The 24,816-nt window shown below is 38.2% G+C and overlaps 4 protein-coding genes across 4 annotated transcripts; 2 read left to right on the top strand and 2 right to left on the bottom strand.

Annotated features, from left to right (window-relative positions):
* Positions 1-1,829: 1,829 nt before the first annotated feature.
* LOC126626836 (HIPL1 protein-like) lies at positions 1,830-5,474 on the top strand. The gene is made up of 7 exons (XM_050296240.1): positions 1,830-2,407; positions 2,591-2,748; positions 2,944-3,735; positions 3,874-4,090; positions 4,168-4,346; positions 4,514-4,755; positions 4,896-5,474. The coding sequence occupies exons 1-7, from the start codon at positions 2,317-2,319 to the stop codon at positions 5,296-5,298; spliced, it is 2,082 nt and encodes a 693-aa protein (XP_050152197.1). The 5' UTR covers positions 1,830-2,316; the 3' UTR covers positions 5,299-5,474.
* Positions 5,475-6,818: 1,344 nt separating this feature from the next.
* On the top strand, positions 6,819-13,106 carry LOC126625914 (DDT domain-containing protein DDR4-like). The gene is made up of 12 exons (XM_050295040.1): positions 6,819-7,429; positions 7,529-7,639; positions 8,824-8,910; positions 9,014-9,051; positions 9,134-9,215; positions 9,643-9,749; positions 9,916-10,072; positions 10,395-10,487; positions 10,637-10,760; positions 11,329-11,371; positions 11,500-11,700; positions 11,801-13,106. The coding sequence occupies exons 1-12, from the start codon at positions 7,028-7,030 to the stop codon at positions 12,540-12,542; spliced, it is 2,187 nt and encodes a 728-aa protein (XP_050150997.1). The 5' UTR covers positions 6,819-7,027; the 3' UTR covers positions 12,543-13,106.
* Positions 13,107-14,830: 1,724 nt separating this feature from the next.
* LOC126625916 (AAA-ATPase At3g28580-like) lies at positions 14,831-17,007 on the bottom strand. Its single transcript, XM_050295041.1, has one exon. It carries the CDS (start codon positions 16,739-16,741, stop codon positions 15,149-15,151), a length of 1,593 nt encoding a protein of 530 aa, XP_050150998.1. The 5' UTR covers positions 16,742-17,007; the 3' UTR covers positions 14,831-15,148.
* Positions 17,008-20,849: 3,842 nt separating this feature from the next.
* On the bottom strand, positions 20,850-24,023 carry LOC126625242 (transcription initiation factor IIB-like). Its single transcript, XM_050294333.1, has 7 exons — positions 23,531-24,023; positions 23,022-23,046; positions 22,204-22,333; positions 21,983-22,107; positions 21,793-21,881; positions 21,325-21,401; positions 20,850-21,256 (listed from the first exon to the last, which is right to left on the bottom strand). Exons 1-7 carry the CDS (start codon positions 23,893-23,895, stop codon positions 21,126-21,128), a joined length of 942 nt encoding a protein of 313 aa, XP_050150290.1. The 5' UTR covers positions 23,896-24,023; the 3' UTR covers positions 20,850-21,125.
* Between the last annotated feature and the right edge of the window lie 793 nt (positions 24,024-24,816).

Raw genomic sequence — 24,816 nt, 5'->3', positions numbered from 1 at the left:
ATTTATTTCATTATGAGAGGGGCCCAACCATGTAACTGATCAAGTTGTCCTATTTAAGTTTTAACTATCTACGATGTTAAACTTCAAGTTTAATATCTTTAATCGGTATCATTGATATTGTTTTAATCTATCCACATATTATTAGGTGTTGAGTTTTATCAACAGATAAGAGATATATCTATATCATTGTTTCATACTAGGGGTGGACATAGTTTGGTTCGGTGCGGTTTTGAGTGAAACCGAAACCGAAACCGAAATTTTTTGCAGTTCGGTTCGATACGGTTTTGAAGCCAAAACCAAAATGAAACCAAAACGTTTGGTTTCGTTCGATGCGGTTTCAAACGGTTTCGGTTTGGTTTTTAAGAAAAAATGTACAATTTGCAATTTAACATATTAATAAGCATTTCCCAATAGCAATAGGAAAAAGACATTTGTTATGTAAACAATTAGCATGTTGCATGCAGTTGTGATGTTAAAATATGGTTTGTACAACAAAAGGGTGTCCTGTACAAGATATAACATAAAACAAGTTGAATAACTTTGAATTCATTAAACATGAGCGAAACTTTCATACTGGAATATGTGATATCATACTTCAAATAAGTGGACTTCATTAGATCATTGTTCGACTCTTGATAACATGATTAGTCCACCCTTGTACATATGTGTGTGTGTGTGTATGATAGTATAAAATAACAAAGGTCCTTCAAGTTAATGAACTAAAAAAAGTGATGAATGATGATATTCTAGTGTAGTTGAGTCCATACTAAGTGTATAGATTCTAACAAGCAACCAATTAAAACATAAAATCTAATATGGACATTTAATTAAATGTTTATTAATATTTACTGTGCGGTTCGGTTTCGGTGCGGTTTTCAAAAGTCAAAATCAAAATCAAACCGTTTTTTTATGTTGCGGTTTGGTTTCAAAACCGCAAAACCAAACAGTTCGGTGCGGTTTGATTTGATTCGTGTTTCGATTTCGATTTTCGGTTCTAAGTGCCCACCCCTATTCCATACACTCGGTTAAAATCTCTTTGCACCACATGAATGGAGTCGGATCAGATAATACTCAAATACACTCATTCTTTTGTAATAAGCACTTGACTATCTAACTGGTTAGGCTCGCCTGCCAAAATTCTCTCCTAAAAGAGACTTCTATGCATCGATTTCATACCCTCGGTTCTTAACTCTCCATGTGACCACATAGATAAGAACATTACTTGTTGACTATATGATAGCACCATCCATTAATCCCACATCATATTTTGGTTTTTTCCTTCCACAATCGAGTCATGAATGCCGTTGGATCCCACCATTAGGGTTTTTTACTGCTAAAATCCAAGTGGGATCCCAAATCGTATTGAATATTGTGAGTCCAGATCCTGGTCTGATCCTCTTTGTGAAGATTTTGGGATCCGTGAATCGTGTTTGTTTATCATACGTCGTGCGGTCAGAAAATATTTTAAATATTTTAATTTAAAAATAAACATAAACGTTATTTGACAAAAACTGATCGCACGATGTATGATGAACGAACACGATTTACGGATCCCAGAATCCTTACCAAAAGGATCCGCTGAGGATCGGAATATTGTGATGAGTTTCCGGCTTGTCTTTTGGTGTTGGGTGGTTTTTCAAACTTTGAACACACCCACCCTACCCGCAAGGGCATTTGAGTATTCAAATTTGGCACAAGACACACTGAAAACCACCCAAGATTTATCCAAAGTTGATTTTTTTAATCTATGCAAACAACAAAACAAGTGGGCGTCTAATTTATCTATCTTCCCAACAACCCTAATGAATTTGGATAAAAAATTTAACCCAAAAGTCCAACCCCCAATATCCAAAAACTTGCAAGTTGTTCATAAAGCTTCAGCCTTTGAATCAATGAGTTGAAAAATGAAAAATTTATCAAAAGGGTTGTGAGGGACAGATATTGAAAACAAATCCATTTCTGCAGCTTAGCTCAAGAGAGAGAGAGAGAGAGAGAGAGAGAGAGATTGAAAATGATATCCCTTCTGGAAGCTGAATATTAAAACTTTGGTCTTTAGAGAGAGAGAGAGAGAGAGAGAGAGAGAGAGAGATGAACATGTGAATGTGCTGTAATGGAGAAGCATACCGGTAGAAGAGAGTGGTTGGATTGGCAGAAATTGATAATTCTGTGAGCTTTAAATTTGCATTTCTCTCAAGTCAATGAAAGCAACAGTGTTGCTATTTTGACCTGTTAATTAGATTAAAGGGGAGGGACAGGAAAACAATCTCTTCCTCTCTCTCTCTCTCTCTCTCTCTCTCTCTCTCTTCTGGTGTGGAGATGGGTAGAGTTCTTGCTATTGGACTTCTGCTATGCAGCTTGCTGCTGCTGTTCAATCCTTCAACTTCACATCCTCTATGCATTGATTCAAGTGAGTTTTTCCCTCTATTTCCTTTTTATCAATTTTGTATTACAAAGTTTGCCGCTTTACGCTCGAATCCTCTTCCCGGCAGTTTAGATTAGTTTAAAGTAGAATATCGCTCGTACTATGCTTTGTGTTTGAGTATCTTAAATTCCTTATGAAATTGCATCCAAATGGTTTAATTGATTGCAGGGGCACCTTCTACTCTGAGTGTTCCACTCAAGTTTTGTCCTTACAACGAAACTGCCTGCTGCAACTCCACTGAAGATTCACAAATTCAGAAGCAATTCCAAACCATGAACATCTCCAATTCTGGCTGTGCTTCCCTTTTGAAATCAGTACTTTGTGCAGTAAGTCCTTCTCTTTCCCTTTTTGTAAACTATATAATGTTTCTGCAAGCGGATTGTAGCTCAAGTGATTAGTAGCGTTTAGTACTTGTATATAAACTTATAAAGTTACAATTTTTTTCAATTTTATAATTTTGTACGTCTAGTGAGAGCATGATGCATATCATCTCCTGATTTCCTTTCTGCTATGGATTTCAGAGGTGTGATCCGTTTTCGGGTGAGCTATTTACCGTTGACCCTGTGATCCGCCCTGTTCCGGTTCTCTGCAACTCAACTGTTTCATCAAATTCATCCCAGTCTAAGGCAGCAGTAACCGATTTTTGCTCCACCGTATGGGACACATGCCAAAATGTGTCGATTTTGAACTCCCCCTTTAACCCTTCATTACAAGGTGGACCGCCTGCCAAGACCAATGCTAGTGAGCTAACCAAACTCTGGCAATCAAAATCCGCTTTCTGCAGCGCATTTGGCGGAGCCTCTAGCGACGAATCAGTATGTTTCAATGGCGAGCCGGTCACACTGAATGATTCTGGCATTCCCATCCCCCCACATGGTTTGTGCCTTGAGAAAATTGGAAATGGATCTTACCTCAACATGGTTGCTCATCCGGATGGCTCCAACCGCGCGTTTTTCTCGACCCAGGAAGGCAAAATTTGGCTGGCAACAATTCCTGAAGATGGATCAGGAGGTGTAATGGGGCTTCATGAGTCGAGTCCCTTTGTTGATCTAACCGATGAGGTTCATTTCGATACTGAATTTGGAATGATGGGGATGGCGTTCCATCCCAATTTTGCGCAAAATGGTCGGTTTTTTGCTTCGTTCAACTGTGACAAGGTTAAGTGGCCTGGATGCACTGGACGATGTTCATGTAATTCAGATGTTGATTGTGATCCTTCGAAGCTAGGTTCCGATAATGGTGCTCAGCCGTGCCAGTACCAAAGTGTTGTAGCAGAATATACTGCTAATGGTACTGCATCCCAGCCTTCCTTGGTACACCACTACATACTCTCTTCTGTCAATTTTCGGTTACTTTAACTTGCTCATTGCTTTAAGTTTTCATACTTCCTGTTGTGCCTTTTTTTCATGAAAACTGACCGCAAAGCTCCTCCCAATGAATCCTTCTGCCAGGCAACGAGCGCTAGACCAACGGAAGTAAGGAGGATATTTACCATGGGCCTTCCTTTCACAGCTCATCATGCAGGACAGATACTCTTTGGACCCGAAGATGGGTACTTATACTTCATGATGGGAGATGGTGGCGGTGTAGGCGATCCATACAATTTCTCTCAAAACAAGAAATCTTTGCTTGGAAAGATTATGAGGCTCGACGTTGATAATGTACCAAGTAAGTACCAGCATTTCTGCTACCAAAACCAATCTGCTTCCTATTGCACATTTGATAACCTTGCAATGTATTTTCAGGTGCTGCAGAAATGGATAAACTTGGTCTGTGGGGAAACTACTCCATCCCCAAAGACAATCCATTCACCGAAGATCCAGCACTGAGGCCGGAAATTTGGGCTCTAGGACTAAGAAATCCGTGGCGCTGCAGTTTTGATGCAGAAAATCCTTCCTACTTTATATGCGCAGATGTCGGGCAGGTATAGAATAAATCTTTCATCTCTAAGTTTTTACAAGCAATTTCTGTCTGCCAGAAGATCCCAAGTCTTCGAAATTTTCTGTTTCTGACATGAACTGAAGAGAACTACAAAGAGTTTTCTTCCCCTTAAAAATTACATCCTCTGACACTGATTTGTTCACCTAACAGGATCTATATGAAGAGGTGGATGTGATCACCAAGGGTGGAAACTATGGCTGGCGTTTTTATGAAGGCCCATACACTTACACTCCTCCGAAGTCACTTGCTGGAAACACATCCACAAAACCTACAGACGTAATTTTTCCCGTCATGGGGTACAACCATTCTGAAGTGAACAAGAAAGAAGGTTCGGCATCCATAACCGGGGGCTATATCTATCGGTCTGAGACTGATCCGTGCACGTATGGAAGGTAACTGATCATCATTCTTCAAAAATAATTAAAAGTTATCTCGAAAACTGGCCTAGCTAAGAGAACTGAAGCATTTTCTTGACCGCACATTTTTGCACTGGTACTATTGAAGTACTGATCTTGATGAGGTTGTTTTTCAGGTATTTGTATGGCGATTTGTACGCTGGTGCAATATGGGCAGGCTCCGAAGATCCAGAAAACAGCGGAAACTTTAGCTCGAGCAAAATCCCTTTCAGCTGCGCAAGTGACTCTCCGATAGCTTGCAGCTCTGTCCCGGACAGTAGTCTTCCGGCTCTAGGCTACATTTTCTCGTTCGGGGAGGACAACCGCAAGGACATGTTCGTTCTAGCCAGCAGCGGCGTTTACAGAGTTGTTCGGCCTAGTCGGTGTCGTTACACATGCTCAAAGGAGAATGCGACTGCTGGTGCAACCCCAGGTCCTACTGGTTTGCCTAAATCTCATGCTTGGTGGTTAAGTCACCCATCTAAGAATGCAGTGCTCTTGTTTTCTTCTCTAGTGTTGCTTCTCCTCAGTTTTGTCTAGCATTTTCTAGGCTATTGTATCAATGTGTTTGGAACTTTTCTTTGTAATTATATGTTTTGAGTGTTAAAAGGGGAGATTTTATTTCTTGAGAATTTTTTATGTGTACTGGAAACATTTGCGACCTGGTGTAGAATTTTATGTGTTATACAATGGGTGGACGACGAGATTCTTAATTATTATTTCTAGCATATATTAAAATAAACAAATATTTGTATTAAAAATTTGGTTAAATAGTAACACTACGTGACGGTGTTCCAAGTGCACCGAAAAATTGCTCATATTGATAGTGTTTCTTGCGGAAAGGAAATAAAAACAAACAAAAGAAAATTGGCTTTGACATTTAAGGGAATGGTTTGTGTGTAATATGTGATGAAATTGATTGAAGTATATTAATTATGATTAATAATGAAGTTAAGGAAACAATTGTGCACAAAAATTAGAGTCAAAGAAGCTTAGCTTTTTTTTCAAAAATAATGACCATATCATTTATATTTTTGGACTTTAAAAAATAGAACCGTAATATTTTTTAGTTTGACTAAATCAGAAAGTTAGTATATAGAATACTTAGTAGTGAACACTTAATTATTATCCTAATAATAATTTAGTGTGTAATTTAATTTTAATCTTCATAATAATTAATTTATAATATATATTCACTTCAATTGTTCATCTCTGCTTTGACGTTCCTTTATCTATTTCTTATACTAAAAAAAGTAGAAAAGGATAATTGAAAATAAAAGAAAATAAAAAACACAAATAAATAAAATAATGTAAATACAGGAAAGGGTAAAGGTCCGCAGTTGAATGACTGATGGATTATCACATTACTTTATTCTTTTGCCTTAAATATGGATTTTATTTTTTATTTTTATGCCAATTACACAAATTCTACTAGAAAAACCGTTACACAATAATCAAAATATATTTTTGATGAAGTGTTATTTTTATTCTAAACTAAAGCAAATAATAAAAAAAAAATGAAACAAGAGTGTAAAGAGACGGATATATTTTGTGCCGCCAACTAACTAAATTCGCATTTATTCTTAATTTCCTAAATTGAGTTCAATTTGTGTAATATTATTCACTTTATATAATCTCCTTCTCTTTTTCCTTCTCGGACTAAGCACAAATATTTTAAATTAATTAATTAATCAATTTTCCCAAAAATAGTATTAATGTCAATACCAACGAGAAAATTAGAGCAATTGTTCTTAAATTTTAGTCAAATTAGAACTTTGATCCTTATACTAAAAATCTGTGAGTATTAATTCATAAACTTACTATAATATGGAGCAATGGTTCCGTTAGAACTTTTGTCCATTTTTTATCCGTCTAAAATTTTTATTTTAGATTTTTTTCAGAAAAATTATTTTAGATAAAAAAAATGTTGTAATGAAATTAATCAAAACGACCATGACTCTATATTATAATAAATTCAAAATTAATATTCACAAATTTATAATTTAAAAGGATAAAAAATTGAATGAAGCTACTCCCAATTAACTCAAAAAATAATAAACCCAGAGTGATATGTGAAAGGTGGTTTGGAGCTTTTGGTCCCTCCCCCTCCTCCGTGCCCTTCTTCTTCTCTCTCCTCTCTCCTCTGTGTTTCTCACTCTAAAATTCCAAAAACGAAATTAACCCACAAACCCTAACCCCCAATGTTGCTGATCCCCTGCATGTAATCTCATACTAAACCCTCTCTCTCTGCTCGATCTCCCCAAAAACCATGTCTCTGGAATCTTCACTTCCTCCGATCCCAGCCGTCCGATCCTCGCCGGAGCCCCAGCAGCAAGAACAACCCCCTCAGAACGACAACAAGGCATCTGCCCCGGCCCCCACGCCACCCTTATCCAGGAGCAACCGCCCCTCCCGCGCCTGCACCATACGCGCCGCCGCTCGGATACAGCAGCAGTTCCAGCAGCAGCAGAACCACCCCGCCGAGAAACGGCGAGCCGTCAGCAAAAAGGAACAGCAGCAGCAGCAGAGAGATGACGAGCGGTCGTCGCCGCAATGCAGCAGCGCCAGCAAGATTGTGACACCGCTGGTGGAACCTCCCCCGCCCTCGCTATTGCCTCGCTGGACTCTCCGCTCCATGTGGGAATTGGCTTCCGTACTCAATTTCTTGCACGTAAGCTCTCGAAAGCTTCGATTTTTTCCTTTTTAGGGTTTTGTGGTTTCATGGTGTTTTAGGGCTTATGTGTTTTCCATTCTGTTCTGTATTTCTCAGGTTTATCGGCCGCTGCTGAATATTTCGGATGAGTTCTCGGCGGAGGAGTTGGAGACGGCTTTGATCACACCCAACGATACTTTGAGTGACATTCACATTCCATTGTTGAAGGTTATTCGAAAACATATACAACTTTGTGCATTGTTAGTTTTCATTAGTTCATATTTGGTATAAAGCTTGTAACTTTTTATGTTTTATTGCTTAAAGTTCGGAAGCATTCCTCCGGGTAAATCCGGTAGCAGTCCATTAGGTTCCCTTTAAAATGCAGATAGGAATGAAAACAGCTTCTTTCCGGAGGGATGGTTTTCCATATGTTAATGACCACAATCTGTGGTCTGAAGAACCCTGGCCCAAAATGGCTTCAATACTTGAGCCCTTGTGTTTGCAAACACCTTTTAAAGTTCAAGAAATAGATGTAAAAGAAGAGTTTGGAGGTTTTTATTGGGCACTTGCAACACATTTATGGTGCAATTGGATTGGTTTGCAGCAATGCGAAATACTTGTGTCATATCATATAAAAAAGGTCGTACCCAGTGCACAAGGCTCCCGCTTTACGCAGGATCTAGGAGAGGTGTCATATCATATAATTTGGAATAATTTATCTTTTTGTCTTTTTGTTGGCTTTTGAGACATGATCTTTGAGTGGGATCTTGTCGAAATTTCTGCAGAAGACATGTCCTATGTGAGGACTAATATTGTAGCCAAGCCTCTTCCAAAGACCAGTGTGGTTTGACAAGTCAATTAAATCAATCAAAGCCATTACCCCAATAGAATGGAGTCGATTATGTGAATCCTTTTACTTCTCTCATCTCGCACCATCTTTGCTATTAATTCTTTGTTAATCATGCCTTCTTTAATTCTCTCATCGGTTTTGCTCTGTTTACGTGAATCTAATTGCTAACTCACACCAGTGCATAGCCACTGCTATTTCTGTCATGGTTCTCATTGTCAACTAACTGTTCCTAATTTAATTGAACTTTTAAGAACTAGAACATGTCAATACTCTGGAAAAGGAAGGATCCCTTGTGATATTTCTAAAGCTTTAATTTGTTTCTTTTGTCATTTTCATGTTTCAAAATCATTGTAAGTCCGGAATTTTAAGTTTTTCCATTTTACTGCATAAATGTGGATGTTATAAGTCATATTCTAGTGAATGGATTATAAAATGTCTCCTTGTGATTTTAATCTTATATGACCGATGGAATGCTCATGCTTCTGGGAAATTAATGATATGTTAGTTTGTCAATGCAACTGCTACTGGATTGCCCCTGAATTTTAATTGGTTTATTCTACAGGCAATTCCTCCTATTACGCGAATGGCACTTACACGTGATACTTGGGTCACTGTTTTATGCAGAAAGCTGAGAGACTGGTGGCATTGGGTAATTGTACTCGTATAATTAGTTGTTGGCAATATTTGGGCTAGAGCCAACTTGTTTTGTAATTCTGCGGAATCATATTAACTAATTTGGATGTCTATTGCAGGTTGCAGAGGGGGATCTACCCATTGTTGTTTCACATGGGTGAGCAATCATGTGTATTTGTTTAGTCTAGCGTATGAATTTTTTTTCATTTATAACATGTCACATCATGCTACTTTGATAGGGCGGAGATTGAGGCATATAAAACACTTGATCCTGGGGTCCGTGTGGTCATCTTGAAAGCACTTTGTGATATTCGTGTTGAGGTATTGTTATCGTTAATCGATTTAAACTAAGCATTTATTTTCTGTAAAACTTAATGTTAGAATCCATTGAATGTTATTAGTAACCTTTTGGTCCATTGCCTAAGCAATATGATAGTCTGTATGTCCAAACTCTAAATATTAACCATTCTTTAAATTGAAATGGAAAATCTGTTGGAGACCCAATGCACTCTCTCTCTCTCTCTCTCTCTCTCTCTCTCTCTCTCTCTCTCTCTCTCCCTCCGTCCCTCCCTCTCTCTCCCCCTCTCTCTCCCCCTTTTTTCTTTTCAGAATTGGGTCTTAGAATGTATGACATGGAAATCATGTTTTTAGAACTAGAAAATTGATTTGGTATTACCTACTTCCCGGATCATATGTCTATGCTTCTGTTAGTTTACCAGAAGGACTAAATCTGAGTGATGTATTGTAGCAAGAAGATATTCGGAACTATATTGACAACTCACTGAAGCATGGAGTTCAACTTTCAGCATTTCGCAAAGAACGTATTGGAGGTGATTCACAAGGAATCTCTTACTGGTAATATAATGAAGTTTCTTATCATATCCATTTTAGCTTACCTTTGTTTGGTTCATAGTAAATGTTACATCAACTATGCTTTCCATTGTGGAGGGTTTATGGGTAAAATGTAAATTGAACTGTTGTGTTTGAGTGCTTATTTACTGGGTGTTTGTGGATGCTGCAGGTATGAAGATGATCCAATAATTGGTTATCGGTTATATCGGGAGATAAGGAAGGTTGATATGAAGAAAGTGAAGGGAAAAGGTTCCAATGTCCTTCCCAGTGCATCATATCAGTGGGAAACAGTCGCAACCAATTTCGATGAATTCCAAGATGTTTCTGTAAGATAATAAAGTTCTCTGCCCATATTGTTGTGTTATTGTGCTCTGTATTAGTATTGCCTTGCAAAACTTTTAGGGTTGACGTTTGAGTTAGTTTTCCTATTCAAATATTTTTTTGGATCCGGAGCCTCTGAAACCAATACTGTTGAGGAAATGGATGCATATGCACATATATTGAAACAATTAATGATTAGGAAATAGCATTAGATTTATCAGATCCTATCTCCTGTATATGGGAGATAACTTATTCTAGAAAAGTGCATTATTATTACTTTGGATGAATTTTTTGCTGCTCCAAATTTAAAAGCATTTGCTGTTGCAGGAGAAACTTTTCTCGAGTAAGAATAGAACGGAGGCTTCTCTAGGAAAGAAGTTGAAAGGAGACATGCTTGCAGAGATTGAGAAGGTTCACAAGGTATGCAATAGTGATAGTTGACCAACCTTTTAACCTTGTTGGGTTAATTTGTCTTGTATGTGGTTGAAGAATAATTTTCATATATCTGCTGAGAGAATTAGCCTTTTTCTGTAGCAAGAATTTTATCTCTTGTACTTTTATTTGCACAGAGGAAAGAGAGGTTGCTAAAGAAGCAACACAGACAAGCTCTCCTCCTTGATAATTTTTTGACCGTGGATGGGCTTGGTCCAGGGCGCTCTCTTCGTGACAGAAAACCTGTAACCTACACGTTTGGTAAGGAAACAAACTTCTACACTTTGTTTCTGTTCTCTGGATAACAGTTGCTCTGGTTAAAAGCCCTAGTGATTCTTGTACTAGCCACAGTAGAGGATTTAACCATTGAGATCTTGGGGGTCATTCTGTTGCATGTTGAATAACTTGATGCAGGTTATTGTTTAAAATATAATATTAACACAATAACTAGATGCAGGTGATTGTTTCAAATAATAATAATAGAAATGTGGCCTTTGGTGAGGCTTCATCTTATGGTGGTTGTGTTTTCTGGATTAAGATCAACTGGTCAGATTAATGCGGTAGTGGTCTAGTAATACGAAATCCTAATGGATTCCTTGAGCAAGATCCCTTGGTTACTCTTGAGAAATGTCCCTTGAATTTTATATCTGAGTTTTTTTTTTTTGTTGGAGGAAATATCTGAGCTTTACCTAAATGCTCTGGAGTTAATTGTAACTCTGGGAAGTGGAGGATGGCCATGTCAGGGCAGGATGTTAATACTTACTGTTATTATCCCCATGTGTCGATGGATATATATGGAATCTGATTGTTGTGTCAAATAATTTTGCAGATGATTATGACCGGTCCATCAATGAGGCAATCAAAGTAACCAAGTATGGATTTCATACTTCTCTCTCTCTCTCTCTCTCTCTCTCTCTCTCTTTTTCACACACACACACACACATGTTTTTTCATACCAATATAGTCCTTTTGACTTATTTGTATTGTTCTTCTGTGTCAGAAAGAAGCAGCCATCTCCAGATCCTTTACAGAAACGAGAGGTTGTTGGGAGGCCTGAAGCTTCTAGTAATGGTAAATGGAGTGCTGCTACAAATTCCTATGAACATGTGGGATTTAGTGCTGCATCGCCTAAATCACCTGATTATGATGATGATGATGATGATGACGAAGAAGATAACAAATCTGAACAATTGGATCGAAGGTGAGTAATTTTCTTCTTTTTCTTCTTTAAATGTTTTCCTTCAGTATTCTTTAAATCCTTGAACTGCTTTTGTAGACTGATTTTTATTTGTTGCATGTAGTAATCGGCGAAGACAGAGGCCCCAACGGTATTCTGCGAAAGAATTTGTTGAAGCAGTTTCAGATAATGACGCAGACTTTGACAGTGATGATGATATAGTTGGCGAGGCTATATATGATGAGGAATACTTAAAGAAACGTAAAGAGAGAAGAAAATTTTCTAGTAGTTCCGAAGGAGATGAGGAGTATCATTTTGAGGAAGAAAATGCTGAAGAAGAGGAAGAAGAGGAAATGGAAGATTCCGCTAGTGCCAGCGAGGATAGTGAAGAACCCCGAAAATTGAAGAAGTTGCCAGGCCGTACTAGGAGGGAAGCTAAATTGAGATCGGTTGATGAACTCCAGTCAGGTCTGAGACGCAGTAAGAGGGCCACCAGAAATCGTATTGATTATCGACAATATGAGTTCTCAGAGTCAGAACCAGAACCTATGAAACCTGAGAAATCAAATGCATCGGATGAACATTATGATGCCAGTGAGAACGGGGATTATTCAATGGAAAGTCAAGAATCAGATGGTAATATTGAGGACCAAGAAATGAAAGTTGATCAGGCTGTTGAAAATTATCCCGAGACAACAGTTGAGAAAGAGCAAAACCAGCCACCTGAAAAACCAAATAGCCCAGGGAAAGAGGAAGTCGAAGGTGTACAAAAAAGACGTTTCCTCGACCTCAACGAGCTAGCCCCTGGTTCAGGTTTTGATGACGGTCCAAACACATTAATGAAAGATGATGCGGATGATTTGTGATGTGAGGCTTCCTCCTCTGCAGGATAGCACAGGTGTGTTTCGCTAGGAAGCCCCAGTGTACGATTGTAAAATTCATAAATTTTGTGCGCTATGCCCATGGAGAAAGTTGCGGCCAGAGTTCTCCTAGGCGTATTTAAGCAGCAACAACCTTGGTTCGAGATTTGCAACAGGGTAGCGGCATGATGCAGAGAGGTATGTAGATTAGTTAGTCATTTTTTAGTATGTCAAAGTCCAAGGAAACCTATGGAGCTAGGACCGGTGAATGGAAGTTGTTTGGGAGTTGCTTAGTTCATCCGATCAATGTACAATAACCCTCAGGTAATACTGTAACTGAAAGATTTGGCCTTAGATGTTAAAAGTCGAAAGCCCTTGTAGTTTTAGTACTATTATTCTCTCTCGTGCTCATGTATCCCTTGATGATATAATGATTCGCCGTGCGAGTTCGAGAGCATATTAGGGTTGGCTGTGTTGTAATGGAACCATCCTCCCTCCCTTAGAAGGTAACTGCTCTTATCTTGTATTCAGATTGGCTTATTTCTTCTTTGTCATTTCATTTACCGGAAATTTTAGATTTCTTAGCTTTTTCTCGGTACAGTTTCAAGCCGTCGAAAGCATGGTGACATTTTCGGAGTCCTTTTAGGGAGGGAGCCGGGTGTGCATTATGCTGCACGCCGGGCTCCCGCACTTGAGTTTATGAATGGAGCTATATTTGATGGTGCATTTGGAACATAGATTTTGTTCTATGGTGTGGTTTAGTTTAGGGATACAAATCGTGAGTTTAGAGAAATTATCGCCGTAATAAGGTTTGATTAATGTTTAGACGTAATAAATGAAGGTAGATTCTTTCTTTTCTGATAAGGCGATATTCTAATTATTTTAATTTACGGAAAGATCAAACTCTGAAGTAATAGGGTAGATCGATTGTCTCGACGAACCAACCTAACCCATGTGCAAGAAAAGAAAATGTCTTTTTCTAAGAATCGTTCAAAAAAAAGAACAGGAGATTGAACATCAAAAGAAGGTTCGAAATCGAATTAAGGCAGAAGCCAAAATCCATGGAAAGAGACCCTCTTTGGACCTCTTCCACCATGGTTTCCGGATCAAGTGTTGATCCGGATCTTTCATATTTTATTCAACCCAATGAAATTTAAAAAGTTTGGATCACTTGATCCGGTCGTCTAGGAAGAGATCTCAAAAGGAACTTTTTTCCAAAAATCCATAAGCCAAAAGCAAAAGCCAGCTCATTCTTTGAATCCTCTGTTCCTAATTTCCAATAATGGTAAAGAAAATATTCATCATGTCACACATTAAATAATTAGGCTTACTATTTTCATGTCAAAAGCTGTCCTATGCCCTATCACCCATCACTATTTAATATCAGGAAAATATAAAAGCACCATCCACAAACAACAAAAATGATATTCTGGAGGCAAAAGTCTAGTGTTATAATCCTTGTGTATCGAACCGTATTTTTTACACTAAAAAATCCCTCTCGGTAGTGGGCTCCGATTGCCTTCATCCATGTGATGGATTGGACTAAACTTTTGTGACTCAGCAAGTCAGTGAGATTGGAAAACGACTTAGATTGTTGCATTATTAATACAAAATGTCACAATAACAATGTGTTCGGGCTGTATAAGTTGTTTTATAAAAATAAGATTTTAGTTTAGTGTGGAGTGGATGAGTACTGCGAGAGAAAGTGGTGTAATTGCGTGGCCACTGCGTAAAGTTGCTTAGTATCTTTCGAAATGGATGAGTTTTTAGTTCACTTTCTTTCGAAGTATGAAAGTGAAACAAGAAAATCCAAAGAGTAACGATCATCAACCACCATGGGACCAACTCCACATAACTCACGTGGCCTTTTGTCCTTTCACCTAAGGCCATTCATTATGCCTTTGGTACTAAAACTAGCTCACTCTTCCGACATCAAGCTGAGTCTTCAATAGTTCGGATTACTGGATAGTTCAGTTTTATATCCATTAGATTGGTAAGTAAGTAAAAATTTTATATTCTCAATTCAATTATATCCATTCATTTTCGTACTACTGACTATTGAAGAAAAATTAGAGTGGTAGTATTCATTGTCATGAATCTAATTTTTTTTAATTTAATTGTGCGTGATTAACTTGAAACATCATCTAATTATCATCTCATTTTACGAAAGTCTTTCAACTTTAATGAAAAATACAAGTTGCGTACAAATCGTAGCTAAAATGCTTCCGGAAAATTTGGTATGAACTCTAAAAAGCTTATGGTGAAGGAAAATGCAACAAAAATAGGTCTCGTGATGGTTCTCGTACAACTTCACATACATTTTATATAAAAAAAATTAATACAACTTTACATACATAACCGATTAAGAATCTCAGTTTGCTCGTAATTTTCCGAACATTGACTGTGAATTTGAATCGCACACTTGAACGATAACCAAACCAATGATAAACCCATCGACAAGTGTAGTGTTTTGCTACATACATATACTTGTAATTATAAATTCATACCAATAGGAGTCAAAACGTGTTCGAGCACTCATAAAATTTATATTATTGTTAACCAAAAGAACTTTAAGCTTAGTTGACATATTAAACTCAAAAACCCCCAAATAATCACCCACTTGCCCAAGTTGCCCTAATTTCGTCGGCAACCAAAACGCTCTTGCTTTCAACCTCTTTGTTTCCTCCTCCCTCCTCCGCCTCCTCCGCCTCCTCCGCCGCCACCTCCGCCTTGCTTGTATCAACCTCTTTGATCTCTTCATCTTTTTTCTTTGCACCTTCCTCCATCGCTTCCTCAAGAGCTTGGATGAAATTCAAAAGACATTTCTCCGGATCATCATTTGGTGATTTTGGCATGAGATTCTCAGCAACGTCGGCCGGGGTCATTTTCGTCACTCCCATCAGCTTTTGTATCTCCTCAAACATCTCATGCCTCTCAATCCTCAAGTAGTTCTTGGCCAAAACCCTAAACCCATCAAAAGTACAGTAAGAAAGCTCAATGTGTTTGTCCATTCGACCCCTCCGAATCAATGCAGGATCAAGCTTCTCAACATAATTAGTAGTAAAAACAACCACCCTCTCACCTCCGCATGCAGACCATAACCCATCAATGAAGTTCAACAGCCCCGAAAGCGTCACCTTGCTGCCGCCGTACCCTTCCTCTTTCGCCTCCTTAACCCGCTCCTTCCCGGCTCCGCCACCCTTCACCTCCTCCTCCGAAAAACCCTTCTCCGCCGCCCCCCTCTTCTTCCTCTGCCCTGTCAAATCAAGCGAACAATCGATGTCCTCAATCACAATAATACTCTTACTAGTCGTCTCAATCAATAGCTTCCTCAGCTCCGTATTGTCCTTCACCGCCGTGAGCTCCAAGTCATAAATATCGTACCCCAACAGATTCGCCATCGCGGCGATCATCGTGGACTTCCCGGTCCCCGGAGGACCGTACAGCAAGTAACCCCTCTTCCAAGCTTTCCCAATTCTTGCATAAAAGTCCTTGCTTTTGCTGAAAGTCACCAGATCTTCGATGATCTCCTTCTTCTTATCCGGATCCAACGCCATTGTCTCGAACGTTGCCGGGTGTTCGAACACAATGTGGCTCCACATCGTCTGCTTGTAGCTCGGCCATTTGTACCCCGGACTATTTGTGTACAGCTTCCTCTGCCGATTTCTAACCCGGATCTCCTTCCCTTCATTAACGACATGGTTTAAATAGTCCGCCGTGATTATGTCCCGGTACTTTTTGTGAAAAGTCAGCTTGTAAAATCGCTTCTCCTGCTCGGGATAATAAGCCATGGACATAGATCTCCCGCCGGGGGACACGGATTTGGACAGAACCCACCAGACTTTTACGCCACGGAAGTCGTCCGTCACTCTTTCGTACTCGTCCATGCTGAGGACGAGGTTGCTGCTGTCCTTCACCATCTCCGCCTTGAGCCGCTTGGCGCTCTTGGAGGTGTTGGAGCTGAGGTAGGCCTCCACGGCGGAGTAGGCCTCGCTCCGCTTGAGGCGGTCGCCGGTGAACTCGTGGATGGAGATTTTGATGTAGGGGTAGAAGTAGCCGGTGACTCTGTGGGAGTATCGCTCCAGAAAACGGCGTAGCTCGTACGGACAGTACTGGCGGATGATTGCCCAGATGAACATGAAGCTTGCTAGGGTTGAACCCATTGTTGCCAACATCTGCTGGCTCATCATTGTTGGTGGCAACATTTCTGGGCTTGTTCTCGAGTTTGAGATACAATAATATGTATATATGGGTGTATATATAGGTCTTGGGAGTGGGATGGGGCTGTCTAGGGTTTCACTGGCTAAAGGCTTCACCTTTTCTTCATGGTTTATGTGCTTGATGATTAGAATGGGGACTGTGAATACAAGGGGTAGGTAGATAATGCGATGAGGATAATGGAGGATTAGAACAACCTCTACTTTTGAGGATTACATTGATGGTGGGTCTACGTGGAGTCTGCTTTGCACATAAAATTTTAAAAATTTCAAACCAGGTTGAATAAATCGAACGAAATTAACATTTAAATAAAATAACAGTATTTGAGAAACTAAAAGAATGTGTTTTTATCATTTCTACCAAATTTTTAAAAGTGCAGAAATCGCATGGGAGCTGACTAATCCAAAAGCTATAAACATGTGTTGTGCAGTAAGACGCCCACACGAAAAAAGTGGATCTCACTCATGAGAGAATTTTTAATGCACTAGCACATATGTCATACGTTATTATTAAGTGTACGGAAACTTGAAAAAAATCTCTCCTCCACTTTTCATATAAACATTCCATACAGATTAGCAAAATTTGATTATTATTCTAAATAAATAAATAAAATACTGAGATATAAAAGACGCCAAAGGTGTGGGGCCATTGTTGTGTGAAGGAAATTGTGTGTGTCCTTTACGTTCAGAAAATTAGAGTGGGATATTTGGAAAATTTTCATTATAACTGAAACATGAATGATACTTTACGTGTTTTTATATAAATGATGAAAATTTTTATTTTTTAAGTTATTAATTTTTTAACACGTATATTTAACTATTTGTACAATAACACATCATATACTATTCTGTATTTTAATCGTACTAAAAAATCTCTCAAATATTTGATACCAACGGTAGCAAAAGTAACGGGCCCCTTTTGGTGCTGTCTGAGTCTCCACCAAGTGAAAGTTTCCAGCGAGCCCGTGTTTGACTGTTTGGTTGAGTGGTTTTAATGGCCGAAAGGAATATCAGAGTGACTTTGATGAATTGTATATGAAATAAAATGAGAAAAATAAGATTACCATATAGTTAGACAAGTTGGTCAGGACAGTTAATTTGTTTTACATGTTGTACATTGTATGCCATCAATCAATGGGTGTCTTTAACTGTTGTTAAATGGATAATACTTGCATTGCATCTTCGAGATTGAGCGTTCGTCAAATATGTGTACTGGGAATGAATCTTATATTGATAAGAGGTAAAACTTTACATGTGTTTGTAAGTACGTGGGCTACTCCTCATATTATCACTTAGTTTTATGGTGACATTTTAACTTTTTCATGATAACAAAACAGGTTGTCCTACGTGTGATCCTAACGGCCACACGTGCTTCACGTCACCTAAGATGTACTGTCCACTTGTTAGACTTAAAAATTCACCACGTGTGAGATGCCATAATGTACACATCAGCTATAACAGTAAAAAAAAACCACACTAATATTCTCCAACAGAAGTGTCAAATCCCATGTGGCATGACATGAATTGGCAGCAAAAGAGGTTGCTGTCAAATTTGACTATAGCTTCAAATAATTTTTTTATTAATTATTAAATTTATTTTATTAATTTTTAATTAGTTTAATCATTTATTATAATTATGTTTAGTTGACCGATGCAATTATCCTACTTTTTTCTTCTTTCCAATCAAGAGGTTGCTGTTAGTTTAATAATTTATTTTATAAAATAATAATTTAATTTGACATATCGGTTGAAGAACAAAACTTTAAAAGATGTCAAAGTGCCATGTAAGCTGTCAAAATTTAAATTTTATATTCAAAATTTGACATCTTCTTTGGAGATGTTTTAAAATGAGCAACCTCTTGGTGCATTTTGAGTCATTCTGGCCTTCCGTACTCTACTCATTTGGAAATCTTACCCTCCTCTTCTTATACTGCACTCGTATTCTACTCACAATTGATGGCTTCTTTTACTCGGACGACGTTAGGTAAATTACCTACACTAGTACAAGTTTTGTAAATAAACGACAATGTTTGCCATCGTTTGTTTCGGAATCTAACCGTAGGAACAAAAGTGATGAGTGAGTCAATACATAAATGACGAAATTGATGAGTTTGAAATATAACAAATTAAACCGATGAGTTTATAAAACATAAAGGACCATTGTGATAAAATCCGTTCTTTTTTCTCGGTAACAATTTGAGGCAAACTACATTTCAAACTCTTGAAGCTTGGGGTGATTTTCAAACAAGCCGTCAAGTTTTAGTTTTCTTATTTTACACCATAAGGTATTAAAATTGTACCAATTTATGCATTTGATCAGATTGGTTATTTGACCCTTTATAGATTAAAATGATTACATGGTTAGCGTGTGATCTTTATATAAGCTGACGTATAAACCACATTAATAAAAAAGATCGCCAATTTAATAGAAGATTAGATTTCCTCTTCATCGGCATCTGACATGAATCTTGATGCGGACGAAGGGGAAGATAGCAATGATGAAGATTATCTTCCTAACATACAGGAAGACACTGAAGAAGAAGTTGTTGATGTATTGCCCTTGATTCCGTCTGTGCCGTTGCTGAATGAAGCACATATGAGCTCATTTGGGAGTGTTTTTGGTAAAAATATTTTTGAAACCAATCCTTAATAAATGCAACTAAATAATGGGAAAGTACTTAAAGTGCTTCCCATAAGAAGTAAATGACACTTCAAGTGCTTTTGGAACCCACAAATATTTTTTATAAAAACGCTTTCAGTCATTTTAAAAGTATTTCGAAACAAGCCTATGCCGCTAGAGGCAATATATAAATTCAGCGCTTGCTTGTGAATTCTTTGTGAACTAGTGTGACATAGCTTAGATTTACAAGTGATATTATAAAATAATCTGAATTACAGATTAATTTTTTGTGGGATTCCAAAATTATCTCCTCTCTTTTATTTTCTCTAATCTTGCCTTTGGACTTAAGAGAAGGCCAATGTAACGCTCACCAATTACTTGCTTTACAAGACAACCAAATATTTGATCGAGCCCCTTGTGGATTTATGTGGCCATGGATTTGCTTTACATGTTTCGTGGCCGTGCAGTGCAGTACATGAAGAGGGACATAACCCCGTGCACATTCGGAAACATGGCTCCATGCATTTGGGTTGACAATGTTAGATGTTATCAAGCAAAATCAATTTTCGTAAAAGTTGACAGTCATTCACGCGAACGTTGACGACCATCCTAAAGTACAGAGGTCTAAGCATACATATCAATGTCTAGTTGGCCTCCCCCATCTCCGACCAAAAAAACTAGGCAATATTTTTTCCCAGCACTTTGGACCCTGCAATTGTTAGGCAAACTCAACATGTTTGCTCGAATATTGAGCTCCAAATCTCGTGTCTGTCTTTGATGCTAGCCTTTTCTTCTCTTCGATTTTTATTTTTTCCCGACAATTCGGATGCAGTTACAAGAGTGAGGGTCCTCCGGAGATCCTCTAATTATATGTGTTCATCGTATATCGTGAGGTCAGTTTTTGTCAGGCACTATTTATATTCAATTTTAAGTAAAAAAAATTATAATGATTTTTTACCACACGATGTACAATGAACGGATGTGACTGGAGGATCTTCAGGGCAATTACAATACTCTGTAACTTTAACTGCCTACAATTGTTAATAGATTAAATTTAAATAATAATAACATATGATCCGTTTCTATAAATCTCACTAGCTCATTTCACGACTGCCCAAAAAATATCTAGATGCATTTGTTAGGACCTCACATGGTGGTGGCGATTTGTCGAGGAAAAAGCAGACGACAAAGGGTCTCAGTCACAAATCAGTCGCTCGTGGAAACATTGCATGTATTTGTAACGTATAATAGCTCACAAGGGAACAAAATCACCAAATCTGGTTAAATACGAGAAATTTTTCAGTGTGACGGTCACATTAATTGCTATGGATAACTCATTACCTTGTAACCGTCATGCTATAGCAATGCATCTCGGTTTTAAAATTACAAAAAATTACTACAGCCATGGAGAAAACTCAGTAAAATAAAGACACTGATTTGAAACACCATATGCCTTGAAGTCTGAAAGAGGCAAAGGAAGCAAAGAGAGAATTGCAAATCTTCCAGTCATGAAAAAGCAATCAAATAATTTGGACCCTAATTTGGGCAGCTAGCTACTAGAACTCATGAAGGAAAACCCTAATTCATTCTACTTACAACGAAATAAAAGATACGAAAAATAAAAATCAGAAAAAAAGAATTCCTAAACGCTTCATAAAACGAAGGATTATAAATACTACATTTCCTGATGCTGCACATTATTGATTTCTAATTGTTCCTACTTAGTTTAACTATGATCACCACCTTCAATTTCTAGGGCTGCAGATTCTTGACACATTCCTCGTTGGCAAACCAGTTCGGTATTATTCTTGCCAGATGAGGATGCAGGTCTCTGTAGGAATTCTTGATCGTCCCTTCAGCAACTCGAGTAGCAACAGAGATATCTGCAACAAAACAAAACTAATGCAGACTTTCCCAAGAGAATAATCAATAGGTCACATAGATTCCTAACCTTTGAGTGACTTTTTCTCATCCGCTAGTTGATTGATGGTATAAATAACGGCAGCTGCCACCGATATAGGGCTCCTCCTGCAGAAGCGAGGACATTAATTCTATGAAGTTGAAGAAAAACCATTTAATGCGGCTAATGCTCCGATTGGGTTGAAAGATTGAAATCCAGGGATTTTGGTTTTGTACATTTTCCGGTGGATTGAAGTATTCACAATACTTCAGTGTCCAAAATTGCATCCGGAGAAGGAAATTCTTCGACTTGGTCTAAGAATATCCGTTACTGCGAAACATCTAAGGACTCTCCTCTTGTCGGAGTTATGACATAGAGTTCAAGCTAAGAAGGTCATGAATTATGCAACAAGATTGTTGTGAACTGGTGGAGGAGTTTCTCTATCGTCTCAAGTATGGATGAGAAAATAATCCAACAGAGTGTTAGTGTTTATTTTCTAGTAAACATGGTACTACCAACCTTATAACGAGCTCTTCAGTGTTCTGCACCATTTCTTGGGCAGCCTTGACATCTCGATTCTTCATTCCAAGATTGGAACAGAAGCGTCGCTACAGAGAGAATGCGATAATTATGTTCTCAAGCAAAACACATCTCCAACAAGGAAATAAAATATTGAAACGCAAAGAGACGGAAAATATGAAAAACTCACCAAATAATCTCCAGCATGGATAGTTCCCATTTCCAGACCAAGCTCGGCCTCCAGGTGTTTCCAGATGAACTCTTTTGCCCGTCCAATTTCCTTCTTGGTAGCTCCACTGACTGCAGTGCATATTTCTGGATGGAACAAACAAGTTTAGTAAATCCCGCGCACAAAAAGATAAGCAAACGAATTCAAATCGTTACAAACACAAACACGCTCTTCTCTTCTACCTTTCACAGTACGAGGCTTATTTTCTTGTCTGCAGGCAATGTAGAGGCAAGCAGCCACAATTGCATCTTGATTTCGCCCTCGGAGAGGTTTTTGATCTTCCACCTTCTTGTATATTTCATTGGCTCGATCCTGGTGGTCACAATAATACAAACACAAAGATTACCCATCTGAAACAGAAGGCTTTCGTCAAATAAAGATTAATTTCAACTAGAGTTCAAACCCCTAATAAGAAGTTGACACAAGTCTGTGAGATCACATTATAATTCTACATCGCGAAATGATACATAAAAAAACACAGAGAAAAAATTGTAACTTCAATGAATGCTTCAGATACCAAGTTACCAACTAAAAACTAACGATCGAGTACTAACTACATACAAGGAATTGTGCGCAATCGATTTCAAAACAAGGTCCTCGGACATGCACAAAGAGGTGACAGGTCATTAAACCACGAAAATGGTAAAACTTAAACGTAGATACACTCCATCGATTCAAAACGAAAATGAAACTTTCATCATACAAAATTAATATAATTACATGAAGGAATTAGCTTTACATGTACTGCAATTACTAAAATGCAGGATAGGGCTAAAGGGTTGACAAGGGAAAATTTGACGAAATAGTGGGACAAAAACGATATATTTTCAAAACTTGATGAAATAGCGGGACAAAAAAGAAGCTTTTCCTTCAACTTATATCGAAAATCACCATAAGAGTTGCCACTTTTCATTGTATTTTACACACTTCCAGTTAAAAATAAGACAATTAACAAAAACCAAACACAAAGAAAATGATGCTAAAATATTAACTGATATACCTTTATGGTTGTAACAAGTCCCAACCTGCAGTGAAAACCCAACAAAATGCATCAGATCATGTTCCAATTGACATCCAGAAGCGCAAGTGCTTTCTGAAAGCCAAAAATGATTTTTAGCAATGTTCGCTAGAAAAACTTAAAGAACTTGTCGCTCGTAGAAGCGCTTTCTGACTAAGCACGCTCCATGCTCTGATGTTTTCTTGAGAAAGCAAAGTACTTTTTCACAAAAACTCGGATTAAAAAAAAATTAATAAAAATCAACATGCTTATAATAAAACACTTTTACTAGAAGCACTTTTGAAATTTGAACAATATTTTGTAGAGAAGCAATTATACGTGGATCCACTGTTGATGACATGATAATGATGCAATGCTTTTTGGAAATATGATCGCAATAAAAAAAAGTTTCTTCCTTTTTCCTTTCACTTTCCCAGCAACCAAACAAATACAAATTATGTTAACTAACAACAACAAGTGAAATTAGAGCATGCAAAGCAAGAAAACCAAACCTGTCGGCCATCACGGCAATTGCACCGAAGATGTCGAGAAGATGACGGCCAGGCTTAGACGCGCGTCCCTGCCACTTCCCGACGGAGGATGGCAAGGCTTCAGAGGAGCCGCCGCCGCCGCCGTTTTTGGGCCTGGCAATGACGGTAGAAAGCCCAGCTTCTGACAAAAGCGGGTTAACGGGTCCGCCAACACGGTTCGGGTCGTTGTCGTTAGAGTCGTCGGCGAAGGAGCGCCACTCGGCGGTCTCGTCGACGGAGTGTGCCTCCAGTACGAGGCCGCACTCGGAGCATATCGCGTCGCCCGCTCTGTGGTCGAAGACAACCTCCGTCAGACTGTTACAGTCGCGGCAAAACGTGTCCGACATAACTCTACCAAAATAATGTTATTTTTTTCGAATTTTTTAAGGATTTTTGCTTTGTCGGATCCTCTCAGACCGTTATGATTTTTTTAATTTTTTTTGTTTACACTGAAACTGTAAATCTTGCGAGCGGTAAGGGAGGGTTTTTATAGACGTTTGGAGGGGAGGAGGAGGAGGGAGGGGTGATATGGTAATTTTAGATGGATAAGCTTTTATTTAAAATAAATTTGCAACTTTATCCAACCAATTTAATGCTTGGATAGGTAGGTTCAATGAACAAATTAGCTGGAATAACGTGATATGCTGATGTGGTGTTAAGCATTTAATTGAATTATAAAACATCTAATAACCTAATGTACGTGATGTAATTTTTATAGCTTTGTAACACGATATTGGCATGTCAAATCGTGTTTCACGCTAACATGAGTGTTGTTGTTTTACTTTTCAAATACACTTCTCAATATTTGGTTATCAGATCAAATGACTTGGAAATTATTAGATAGAAATTAACAAAAAAATGTGTAAAAATGTAAAAACAAAGTGTGTAGATAGTACTACTATCTTAAAGAGGGAGAAGAAAAATATAATAAAGAAGAGGGAAGAGGGCTGCCACTTGGCGAGATATTTTTCAATATGACTGGTACACTAGGTGGTACATCATGTGTCATTAAACAAATTGTGAGATATGTGTGCTAAAAAGTTAATACCTTAAAAAAAACAATATATCACCATTCATATTAAAACACATGGTGTACCATTTCTGTTCTCATCACAATTAAAAATTTCTTCCAGTTGGCCGTAATAGTTCAGATTCTTTAGTAAATGTTCATTAATGGTAAGATCATTAAAACTTGTGGCAAAAGTAACGGCATTCCTAGATTTCCATTTATTTCTTCCTTTAGTAAAATGAGGAGAGAATCAAACAAA

The sequence above is a fragment of the Malus sylvestris genome, chromosome 6, assembly GCF_916048215.2.
Source record: "Malus sylvestris chromosome 6, drMalSylv7.2, whole genome shotgun sequence".
NCBI classification, from domain to species: Eukaryota; Viridiplantae; Streptophyta; class Magnoliopsida; order Rosales; family Rosaceae; genus Malus; species Malus sylvestris.
Note: the sequence above shows the minus strand (reverse complement) of the source record. Positions and strands in the feature narration are given on the sequence as shown.